The 12,928-nt window shown below is 43.9% G+C and overlaps 1 protein-coding gene across 10 annotated transcripts in view; it reads right to left on the minus strand.

Moving 5' to 3' along the window:
* Tsga10 (testis specific 10) overlaps window positions 1-12,928 on the minus strand; it is a 291,349-nt gene that overhangs the window by 134,877 nt on the left and 143,544 nt on the right. Inside the window, exon 1 of one of the 10 annotated variants that reach the window (XM_078028540.1) lies at window positions 155-179. The exons of 7 other annotated variants lie outside the window; for them this stretch is intronic. Coding sequence is in view for 1 of the 3 variants with exons in the window: in XM_040270782.2 (XP_040126716.2) it covers window positions 9,933-9,936 (4 nt within the window). In the remaining 2 variants the exon portion in view is untranslated. 2 more of the 10 variants (XM_078028538.1, XM_040270782.2) reach the window with 2 other exon arrangements.

Below are 12,928 nucleotides of genomic sequence, written 5' to 3' on the forward strand. Positions count from 1 at the left end.
CTGGCCGCCCCCACCTGGGTGCCCCGGAGACCCCCGACTGGACAGCGAGTCCGCCTCGACCCGCGGGGAGAGCGGGGCGCCCACGCTCGGGGACACCTGCGCGCCCTCAGGAGAGGGTTGGGGGCGCGACGCCAGCGGCAGCTTTCCAGGTCACCTGGGCCTCGGCCACGCGGGGCCTGGGGCGCTCCGGATCTGCCTCGCGAAGTGGGCGGCCCGCGGGCCCTTGGCTGGGAGGGAGTGGGCGTCGTGGGAGGGACTGTGTACTCGAATAAAAGTAAAAGTTTTTTTTTTTTTTTTTTTTTTTTTTACTTTTATTGTTGTTTTTTATAACCTTGTGGGTCCAGAGAGTCTGAAGGCTAATTAGGGAAGCTGCCGCCCAGTCTTGAGGTGAATCATGGTTGTGACACTGGCAAGTGTGGGAAGAAAGGCTGCTGATGAGTTCTCAGCCACGTTGACTTTTTTCCCTTTAATGACAAAGCAGGAAACCCAGTGGCCTTGAGTGGTCGCACAGGTAACCAACTACAGATCGCTCCTCACCCCCGGCCTTGTTCTTTTATGGCGCAGCCCAGATGCCCTCTCCACGTCCACCCAGCAGCAGCAGCAGCAGCAGCAGCAGCGGTGTCCCCTCCCCAGTAGAGAGCTTTTCGGGAAGGGAAGGACAACGAACTTGAACTGTGCCCCAGCAGGCAACTGAGGCCGACGTAGCACGGGGAAAGCATTCCTGCCCCAGGTGGAAGGGAGAACGGTAGCTTTGGACAGTGACATGTAGATGTCGTCGGACGTCTGAATTGGCGGTGAAGCAGGCGCGATTGTGTGGGGAATCCGCGGATTCCGTGCCCCACCGTGGGGCGGTTGTGTCTGATGGTGTGCGACGTGGACACCCAGGGCCCGAGAAGCACGCGCTTGCACAGCTTCCGAAGCAGGCACGGAATACTGGAAGGGGCTGTCTGTGCTGCTGGCTTAAAATGGGGTCATAGTCCCCAACAAGAATCAGAGGCAGAAAAAAGTTAATCGCAGATCTCATTTACTTGTGCATGTAAAGGGAAGTTGCCTTTTAAATTTTTTGATGAAATCTTTTTGGCACAAGTGAGTCACTTACAGTCTCTGTTGATAGTTAAATGCATTAAATCCCCTGTATGAAGGAAACATAAATTGTGAATGAATCTTGCTGTCCCAAATTAATAACCTGCCTTCACAATGAGCAGGTGACTCATGGCAGAGACAATGAATTTGTTAGGTGTGTTTGCTTTTCTCAAAATCCTAAAACTAAACCCTACTATGAGCAACTCTGCCCTCTTGTCACTTTGAACCTCTGCTGCTTGCTATTCAAAAATCACATTTACTTCGTGGTGTGTTTAACTACTAAATATTTATTGACTCCATAAATTGCCTTTCTACCTAAGAATTTTGTTTCCAGAATAACAGGAGCCTCTGGCTCTATGCCTGTGTGCTGTGGGTGGCTTTTGAAGTGCCTGGAGATTTTGAGAGGACAAAAACTGGCAGTTCTTGGTGATTAGCTAAGGCTGAGAACCCTGGTATCAACACCCAAAATAGAAAGTGGTGGGGAACTTTGTGACTGGGCCAGAGAAATGGAAAATCATCTGGAGTCCGGCAGAACAAATATCTTCAATGCTTTAAAAAAAAAAAAGTGGAAAAAGAAGAATACCCTTCTGCCACCCTGCAACTTTCACCTTCCTGCCCAGGAATCTGTTCCTAGGCTCTGACAACTGCCAGATAGGAAAGCACTTCCCCTTTTTAGTGCCTCTTGATCAAACCTAGAAGCCAGTTGAGAACAGGCTAACATGCTCAAATAAAGCTTTGCCAAGGCTTCAAAGGAAGCATAGACTCCACATTCAGTTTCTTGCAATTTGCACAGACATCCGTGAAGCTAAAAGCATGGAGTTGGCTGTTTTCTGGAAATTCCAGAAAATCTCTCAGCTGTCTCTGTACAACCCCTTTGAGGGAAGGAGACCCTGACTGGACAGCAAAAGGAAGACCTGCTTCTTCTGAACATATTGCAGCAAATCTGGGAACATATTCTTACCAAAAGTCAGCACTGCTTAAAGTCATTCAGTCCCCAATAGAACCCTGAACTGAGACCAGCCATCTCTGCTGTACCCCAGAGGTTCCATTGTGTTCTTTGTGTTGTGGATGAGGGAGGGTCAGCACAAAAAGAGCAAGGCTGGTGACCAAGGTCTCGTAGGTAGCAAATGGCAGAACCAGGGGTTGAACCCTGTACTCTTGCTGTTGAGCAATGCTGCCATTCTCAAATGGCATCTTGTGGGAGACCAACCTTACACATGACTGAGTACATTCCCCGGCTGGGTGCTGAGGCGTTCAGTCACAGAAATATGGCAGAGCTTTCCCCACCCTTCTTGAGTTCCAGGGTCGGTGTCTCGTGCATGGGTGTGTCTTGCTACAGCCCCATGGGTGGAGCTACGCTCAACTGTTGCTTTGTAATATAACCCCTTGCCCTGTTTAGGATGGAATCTTCCTTGAAAGTGCCTTGTGTGTGTGTCCCCTTCTCTTGCTGTGCCCTTGGGTGTGGCCTACCCAGGTGTCAGACAACCTGCTGACAGTGGACATCATGAACATACTCAGCCCCCTGAAACCTGACTCCTTGCCTCATTTGAATAGCTTCTCCTCAATAAAAGGGGTCATCGCGTGCTCTCGCTCTCTCTCTTTCTTCGGACCCTTAAAGTCAGAGAAGCCGTCAAAGCGACCCCAAAGAAAAAAGTATTGTGTCTCTTATGTGGTTGTTTCATGCAGCCCAGTTAGCCCAGTTTAACTGGGGTGACCCCTGAGCCTTTTAGTCGCGAGAACAGAAACCCGGCAGCATTTAACCCTGCAAACCAAAAAGGCTTTTCAGACTAGAAATCAGCCCTTTCCATACTCAGGAGGAGGCACCCTTGGGACATCAGGAAGCAAGAGGACTCACACTGTTTATATTTACATTTTAAAATATTTGTATTTCTTTTATCACTCAGTTATTCCCAACAGCAGCATTACCACTAAGGAGGCTTAGCTAGAAATCAGTCTCCACCCTCCTGAAGCTTCATTTAGTCAAACCAGAGGCTTATTATGGACTGAAGAGGGTAAAGCCAAAGGCTTCCTGACTCAGGTTAGCAGTGGGGACAGTGCTCTTCAGGACAGTTTCATCTCTGGATTCTGCTGTTGCATCTTCATAGAACACTCAAGCTACCTGTCTTCTCTTGGGTTCAGAAAACATACCACATAGTTATGCATGCAGTCACCCCTACCTGAGTAGAGAACTGGAGCCCAGGGTCATGCTCATGACACAGGTGACGGCCCATGTGAGCCTCAATGGCAGGGGTCAGATCAAACTGCCTCACTGTGAGAGGCCACATGGACCCCTCCCTGAGGGACTCCCTCAAGCTGGCCAACATCCAGCAGTACCCTAACCCCCGCTGCCGCCCCTCTCTCCCATGCCCCAGCAGCCAGCATGGATCAGGCCCTTCTTTTCTTTTCTCTCTTCTGAAATCCTTCACTGGCTTCCCTGTGGTTAGGATAAAATCCAACCCCCTAAGGGGACCTTATCTGTTCCCTGCACATCTCCTGGGCCTCTCAGTGCCACCCTCTGCTCACTCCACTCCAGCCACATTGGCCTTCGTCTGGGTCCGTGAACACCCCAAGCCCTTTCCTCCCTTGAGGCCTTGCCCCAGCAGCCCCCTCTCCTGGGGATGTTTTACCTCCACCCCTTGTCTGGCAAATCCTTTCATCCTTCAGGTCTTATTTAAATGTCACGTCCAATAATGTTTCCCTGTTGTCCCTTCTCTTTCATCAGAGCACATATCACACTTGGTAGTGGTTCATTTCGGATCTCACATTGGAACTGCTGCTGGGACATAGTCTCCAGGAGGGTAGGGTCAGGATCAGTATTGATGAATGGCCAGCATCATGCCGGTAGCTGCTTAATGAATATTTATTAATCAAAGAGCTTCCCCCATGACCTGCCACAGCTGTGAACTGCTCTAAGTCCAGTGTGTGAAACTGCAGCACCCACTCTCTTCAATCTCCCTCCCACCCCATCCTTCTCTCATTAATTAATTCCCCAAAGTGCTGCTCTTTCTTATCCTGGACCCTCTGCTCTGACTGCTGGCGTATCCCAGGAGTCCTTCCTCTCAGGCTCTACCCTCCCCAGCCCGATGATCAGCTCTTGGTGATCTCCACCTGTTCCCTTCCAGCCATCCCCACCCCATGCGGAGATCCTTGTCTTCCCATCATGCCCTCCTCATTGGAACCCCAGCCTGCATCAGCCTGTTCCCCAGCTAGGCCTCCCTGCTGCCAAAGAAATGCACAGAACCACACAGTCTAAGACCACAAAAAGATAAGGTCTCCAACCTCACTTGGGCTTTAATACCTTTAATCAGTCTCTGAAAAACAAACAGATGATACATAAAATGAGAAAGGAGAGATCACTGGTAATTCCAACCCCAGAGGTCATCAGTATTACCATTTTATTGGTTTTCCTGCCAGCTTTTTGTTTTGTTTTGTTTTAATAAAAAAGGCATTCATACTGGCCTGCAAACTCAAACATGTTCCAGAGAGTTGAAATTAAGGCAAATATACAATTCTGTATCCTATTTTTTTTCAGTTACATTATAACAAGTCTTTATAAAGATGTTTGTTAATTGACAGTATTCCTTTATGTATGTATATCCTAATTTATTATTTTTTAAATAAATTTTTGACTGCCTTGTTTCCAAGTGTCCGATAGAAAATTCTTTGACAAATATCTGTGTACCTCATTTGTCTGCCTGCATTTTGCCTGGGTTTATATCCTTAAGAGGGATCCTGAGAGGAACTCCTGAGTCAGTGGGTAGGAATGGGACTCAGGCCATGAGTGAGACACAGGTATGAAGGCACCTGGGGTCCTAGGGCCTAAGTGACATAACCAGACATACTTTCATTTGTCCCTGAACATCTGTCTCTCTTTGCCACTCTCGGCAGCTGTTAGTACTTGCTGATTATTTCTGACAGTACTTGCTACTATCTGCCTAACTGTTCTCACTCACTGCATGCTCCCCACCATAGTCCTTATTCATAGAAAATTAAACAGATATGGAAGTAAGTTCACTGATCAGCTGACCTCAGAATGGGGAGTGTTTCTGGATCATGGCAAGGGAGAATGGGGGGTGTTTCCGGATCATGGCGGGGGCAGGTAATGGAATCAAAGGGCACTTCAGAGTAGAAGAGGGAGGCACGTGAGATCCAGAGAGATAGCAGCTCGAGGAGGACTCAGCTCAGTCCTGCTGTCTTTGAGGGTGGAGGAAGGAGCCCTGAGCTACGGAAGGTGGGCATCCTCTCAAACCTGGGCTTGGCAAGGAGATTGTCTGCCATCATTCAGACACCTTGATTTTAGCCTGAAGAGATCCATATCAGGCTTCTGACCTCCAGAACCATAAAATTGAGTTGTTCTAAGCCACTAAGTTTAATTTAGGGCCATTTGGGGGGCAGGGCGGGGTGGTACCAGGGATTAAACTCAGGACCACTTGACCATTGAGCCACATCCCCAGCCCTATTTTGTATTTTATTTAGAGTCAAGGTCTCACTGAGTTGCTTAGCACTTCACTTTTATTGAGGCTGGCTTTGAACTCACAATCCTCCTGCCTCCTGAATTGCTGGGATCACAGGCATGCGCCACCATACCTGGCAGTTTGTGGTGACTCATTATCACGGCCTAAGGAAACTAACACAGAATTAATTTTATCTTTTTGGTGCTGGGGATGGAACTCAGGGCCTCACACATGACAGGCAAGTGCTCCTCTACCACATCCCGGGCTTCAGAGTTCACTCCTGTTGCTGGACACTCCATTTCTCACCCATTACTGACACAGCCTGGAACAGAGGCCTGTTGGACACAGAGTGGCTGCGTACTGGCTGAGTACGCTTAGTGTTTAGCACATACGTTATTATCCAGACTGCTCCAATGGCAGTCAGATTCTTAGCTAAGAGACATTGTTTTTTCATTTCTGTTGTTGTTCCACAGATGCTAATCACTGACCATCTGAGGTTTTGGAGTCTTGGGCAGTCATTTAAATACCTTCCTGCAATTTATAGATTATCCAGCAATGTCCATCATAGTATCTTCTGGAAACTCAAAAACATTCTCAGATTTTATAGGATTTATTGTTAATTATTCCCTCTTTTTAAAAAAAAAGTTTGTTCTTTTTTTAGGTAATCTAAAAATCTAGTTTTGTTGGCTATTTTTTTTTAATATTTATTTTTCAGGTGTAGATGGACACAACACAATGCCTTTATTTTTATGTGGTGTTGAGGATCGAACCCGGGTCCCACCCGTGCTAGGCGAGCACTCTACCACTGAGCCACAATCCCAGCCCATTGTTGGCTATTATTATTGATATTATTATTTTGTTCCTGGGGATTGAACCCAGGGGTGCTTTATCACTGAGTGACATCCCCAGCTCTTTTTATTATTTATTATTATTATTAATTTTGAGACGGGGTCTCAAATGCCTCCAATGTGCAATCCTCCTGCCTCAGCCTCTTGAGTCACCTGGATTACGGGTGTGTACTACTGCACCTGACCTAATAATGTTATTTTCCATGAAACTTTGCATTTTAATGTTTAATCCTTGACTATTTCTGATAGTACTTGCTACTTGTATATCCAAAGGTACTGTCAGCTTCCTGGATCATGGATCAATCTAAAAGATGATTTTGGAACACGGCCCATTTTGTGTTTATGTGGAATAATATTTTAAATATAAGAACTGAGAACTCATTATAGTTACCAAGAAAAAGTTGAACCACTACTTTTCTCTTGGGCCGAGAGATAAGGCAAGTGTGTATGTGATTTATGTGCTGGCCCACATAGCTCCTTTTGCAAATGTGGCTTTAAACCAGCTAATCTTTTAAAAGTCTTTACACTGACTAATTTAGAAGCAAGGAGAACAAATGTGGGAGTATAAATGTAAGGCACTGAATAAGAGTGATAATCTCTGCCCATGAACGCACTGCTGTGTTCCTGGGTACCCAACGCCGTTCACGATTTTCATTTAGATGGAGCTTCCTGGTGCTTCTCTTGCCTCCCCAGCATGATGTGCTACGTGACTGGAATGCAGATTTGCAAGGTTAGATCTACCCAGGATCTTAGAGCACATACTCTTCGGCCTCATTTTCTCAAGGGCAAGAGAGTGGCCCCAAGGTTACCCACTGATGGTCAAGCCCACCTCCCGCCTGCACCCAGAAGGTGTACAGGTGCACCCTGCCCGACCCTTCTACAGACAGCTCAGCTCTTGGTCTGATTCTGCAGCTGAGTCTCTGGTCATCATCAACGAAATTTGGATAGACATCTGATTTTTTTTTTCTTAGCAGAACAAATTAACAGCAGTCTGCTAATTCATTTGATAGGAAAACAGCACCTTATTTTCTGATGGTCAAAAAAGGAAAGAATTTCAATTGCAAAGATTTATAATGGTCAATATTTGAGCTGTTCCTTATTTGTGGCTGAGTTATGAACAAAAGCTGCTCAGAAAGCAGTTGTTTGGTGCTTGAAACACTGTTTTTCTGAAAACTGCTTGAGTTCAGTCCTTCTTCACCTCTGTGGGTGAAGTGCTGTGACATCAGGTGGTGGAACAGGCAAATGTTTCTATAGCAAACGGGAATGCTAAAAATAGGGTTTGGAGTGAAAGTAGGATGTGGAATAATTGCTTCATTGTTTCCATGGAAAAATGGGAGAGAGGGAATGATGTATCCAGGGTCTGACTGTGCCTACGAGGCCTGTGGCATTTTTGAGACTTGCTGAAAAGAAATGGGGTGTCATCCACTGGCAGGATAACTCTAAACATCTGGTAATCTTTGCATCATGTTCTCTATCATCTCCTCCCATCCAAAATGTCTGAGAGTCTGTCCTTTACTTCATGTATATACAGCAAGTGCTTGTTGTCTAATCAGTGTTGATTCTATGCAAAAGTGCCCAGGGGTGGTGACCCTGTGTGAAATTATGATGTAGGGGAAACTTGGTTCTGGTGCAACTCTGAGACCTAAATGGCAGATGCCCTACACCCACCACCTACAGACAAGTTCCCCTTTTATGGCCCATCACTGAGCTTTTATTCAAATGTAACATTGTATAAACCTCAGTTAGTCAACCAGCATGCTTGTAAACCAATCCCTTCAAAGGGTTAAATAACAAATATCCACTTGATGTTTTCCCTAATAGAGGGTGTGTGTCATTTTCTAAACTCTTGAAGAAAAAGCCCTAGAAAATGCACACTGGTTGGCAAAAAGCACTGGGCAGAAGATTTGGAGAGGCAGTGTCGGGGTGCAAGTCTTTCCAATAACCTCTCTTTGCAATACCAAGCCCAGGCTGCTGTCCCGTGAGTGAGTCACATAGCAGGTTTGGGTGGCAGACACAACTTTTCTGCTATTTTAATGCTTGTGATACACGTATGTGATAAATATTATCCCCATGTCAGGACTTAGGAACTTGGAGGGAACTTGCCAAGGCTCAAGTAGTTAATAAATTGGAAAACCAGAATTGAGAACCAATGGGGTCTGACCCCAAAGCACTTAGTGTGAGGCCTGACCCACAGATGAACTGAGAACTTACCTGTCCTCTTCTCTATCATGGAGAGATGAGAGAAATTCTGATAATTGGGCCAAGATCATTTGATGCTTCTGAACTCAAATGTTTGGCAGAAACTTGAATGCATTTCTTTTTTAGCCTATGGGGCCATAACAATAAAACCAATGAGCTGTGAGAGCTGCATATGGGTAGGCGGGTTCCCGTGCTTTTCTGGGATTGCCTGAAGTTTAGGGACACCACCTTCTGTCTCCCATGACTTATCTTCCCCCTGTGGCCTGAGAACAGATTGAGCTAAACTAACCTATTCCTGCTGACTGGTGCACAATCAGGCTCTGGCTGGAAGAGGCCCTGTGATTAATGTCATTAGCGAGCCCTCATGATCTTCTGGGAAGATGGCTGTGCAGGCCTTTTAGCTAAGCTGCGTTGCACAAGTAGCACATTCCAGTATTCAAGGTGCTGAAAACAGTTAAAGCTGTGGATTGTACATTTTTACAGGTGAATTTATAGCTCAGCTGCAAAAATCAAAGAGAATTTTTAAAATTCATTCTGAACTTCTGCCCTTGAATACAATGGAGTAAGGAAGGCTGAACAAGCAGAAGTCTGGAAAAATGATATGAAATAATTATGTTCATTTGATTACCAGCAGCATAGGACTGTGATCTTCGAGAAAAGGAAAACAAGTTGAGTCCTAAGATCACCTTGGCCTCCTGCCTGAAGGTGGTTTCCGGACTGCGTGGGCAGAGAGAAGGTATCTGGAGTCTGGCAGCTTTGCTGAGTTAAGGAAATGAAGATCAGAATTCAGGGAAGCTGGAGGAGCTGGAATTTGCAGAGCAAAGTTCCAGAAAGGATACAGCCTTGGGGGAAAAGAGCTGGTCTGTGCTGGATATTAGGCTGTGCAGCACGAAGGAAATTCTTACAAGTCTAGCCAAAGGTGACCAAGAACTTGTAAGTGGCACAATTTTCAGGGCTCACCCAGATGGAGGGAGGGTCCAGATCTGACCAGTTGAGGTCCTCAAGGAGAGTCCTTGGACTTCACACACCTCATCAGTAGAGACCCCAGAAGGGTCACAAGCTAGTGATGGGACTGAATTTTCCCTGGATGAATCATTCCATAGACCTGCCCTGGCAAAGTGTCATGGGCTGAATTTGTCCCTTGAAGCCCTTAGGAGGAACCAGCCCCGCTAACACCTTCACCTTGGACTCCACACTGCTTGCATTAAGTAGAAACTGTTGGTGCTCGTGTTCCTCTAGAAGTTTTACTTGTCTAAAGACCTTGATGTATCCTTTGAATGAACCTGGTCATCTGGGAACCTGTGTGATCAACAGCCAGACTCCAAACAAGTGAAGGTGGTGTCTTTCATCAACTGTTAAGACAGGATGGGAAAAATCTAGACAGACTCCCATGATGATAGTCTCTCTCTCCACCAACTATTGGGCAGAGAACAATTTAAAGCATTAAAAACCAACTCAATCTTCTTTGACCTATTTAGGAAAAGTTATTTGAGGATCAGCCCATGTTTAAAGACTTTAAAAGTTGTAAATTCGGCTGGGCACTGCAGCCTGTGATCCCAGTGGTTCAGGAGGCTGAGGCAGGAGGATCACAAGTTCAAGGCCAGCCTCAGCAACTTAGGAAGGCTCTGAGAAACTTAGTGAGACCCCGTCTCAAAATAAAACATTAAAAAGGCTGAGAATGTAGCTCAGTGTTTTTTTTTTTTTTTTTTTTTTAGTTGTTGATGGATCTTTATTTTATTTATTTGTATGTGGGGCTGAGAATCAAACACATGCTAGGCAAGCGCATTACACCCAGCTCTGGCTCAGTGTTTAAGAGCCCCTGGGCTCAATCCCTGGTAAAATAAATAAATAAATAAACAAATAAATAAATAGTGCCAATTCTGCTGTTGAATGGCTGGGCAATCTTTTCTATTCTCATTTTTGCAGACATTTGCGCTGTGTGAAGAAAAAAGTCATCTCCCATCCCATACCCAAGTGTTACTTTTTAATATCTAATGAGTTGTTTTGAATGTTGATGTTGACTCCTTTCTACACATGATCATTCTTAGCTTTTACAGCCTTTGCATATATATTAAGATAATACCCTTATAGAAATGAAAAGTAATAGGAAGCAAAAAGTCTGGAGGGCAGGGAACCATGGTTTTTCTCTTCATTCTCTGAAGGATTCGCTGCAAAACCTCACATGAAGAATAGCTAGCCCAAACTAGCCATTCCTACTCAATGTGGACATTACTAAAGAGGCCACCACCCAACTCTGTAACCCCTGGAAAGAATAAAATCATGACTGAGCCTTTGCGTGTTGAAGTGACAAAGTGTCATGAGAATTCTCAGACAGAAACCCACTCATAATTACCAATGTGAGCCCTCCATGGGGGGATACAACAGCAAGATGGTGTGTGGTTTTCTTTCCATGATTTTGTTTTTAAAGAGACTTAAGGTTGCTACAGAAACACTGGAATTCTCAAGTATTTAAAAGTCTGCCAAAACTCTCCCCGGAAGCAAAGCAGGGGGAGATGCCACCTCCATTGTAGTGTAAAAAGCAAGGTCACTTGGAGACCCCGGAGGGCTACCTCAGTTATGCAGGGTACAAATAAGTAGCATATTAGTGAACAAAGCCTTGTCTTGGACTTGGCCCAGCCCTGAACAGTTGTCTGTCCATGGGGAAACTTTTGAAACTTCTGAGCTTTAATTTTACTATCAGGAAATGAGAAGATCCAGCTGTTTAGAATATATGTGATTTCAAATTCAGACATGTAGGAGATTGACAGAAAGCTAATAACCCAGTTTTCATTCCTTCTTGGTAAATCAAAGGTTGACAATGAGTAATTTTTTGAAAGTTATATATTATGTATATTGTTATTTGGTACTGCTCTCTTGAAATTTCAATTGTATTCTTGTTAAAACAATAGCCAAGCTTTTGTGTGCATTTACAATGTGTTATATATTGTACCAAGCCAGGTATGATCACATGTCACATGTTACTTTTTACTTATATATGTATATTTTAGTTGTAGTTGGATGTAATACCTTTATTTATTTATTTATTTATTTTGGTGTGGTGTTGATGATTGAACCCAGTGCCTCACATGTGCGAGGCCAGCCTTCCGCTGAACCCCAGCGCCAGCCTCAGCCCCACTTTTTACTTATCTTAACTGACATAGTTTAACAGAGACAGGTTAGTATCACAACCAAGATGCAAATTTAGGTCCCACTGGTTACAAAGTAACACTTTCAAGGACTGTGGTCCACAAGACCTAGTTGCTTCTATTTTAAGTATTAGAAGTTTTTTTAAAAATAATAAACTTAGCTTCTGCTAATAGTGTACATTTATGCTTATATTTATAAAATAACTGAAAATTTCAAATATCTAGAAACAAATATTTTAATATTTATGGAGTAATTCTTCCATGCAGAAAACTATGAATCTTGAGAAAATAAATAGAGGAATATATGTTCATGGACTAGAATACTCAATGTTATGAAGAAATAAGTTTTCTCCAAATGGACCCATAGATTTGATGCAGTATAATAAGTCCTGGTAGATTTTGCATTGAATTTCAGTAAATGATTTAAATATTATATGGGTATGAAAAGGCAAAAATACCCAAGGTACTTTTGAACAAGAACAATAACATAAAGGGACCTATGCTAGAGAATAGCAAGACTTTATTGTAAAGATACAGTAATTCAAAGAATGAGCTATCTTCCAGATAGACAAATAGACCGTAGGATGGTAGGGAGTGCCCTGACACAAAGCCACACATATCTCAATGCTTGATTGGACAAGATGGTAATGCAGTGGGGAAAAGACAGTCTTTTCAATAAATGGTGCAGAGTTAAATGGAAATATGTATCAGATAAAAAATATACTAATCTCTACCTTATACCATATATAAAATCAATTTTAGATGGATTATAGCTCTAAAATTAACAAACAAAATAATAAAGTTCATAGAAGAAAATATAAGACATAATTATGATGTTGAGGTACAGAAAGACTTCTAAAAGCAGTAAAAAAAAAAAGGATATCCATAAAGTAAATTAGTGATAGAATGTATATTATTAAAATTAATAATTTGTCTATTAAAATATATCATTAAAAGCTGGGGTTGTAGTGGTGGTAGAGCACTTGCCTAGCACATGAAAGGCACTGGGTTTGATCCTCAGCACCACATAAAAATAAATAAATAAAATAAAGGTATTGTGTCAACCTACAACTAAAAATAGTTTTAAAAAATACATTATTAAGCTGGGTGTGGTGGCACATGTCTACAATCCCAGAGGCTAAGGCAGGAGGAGCTTCAGCAAACACAAGGTGCTAAGCAACTCAGTGAGACCCTGACT

This window comes from Ictidomys tridecemlineatus, chromosome 12 (assembly GCF_052094955.1).
Source record: "Ictidomys tridecemlineatus isolate mIctTri1 chromosome 12, mIctTri1.hap1, whole genome shotgun sequence".
Classification (NCBI taxonomy): domain Eukaryota; kingdom Metazoa; phylum Chordata; class Mammalia; order Rodentia; family Sciuridae; genus Ictidomys; species Ictidomys tridecemlineatus.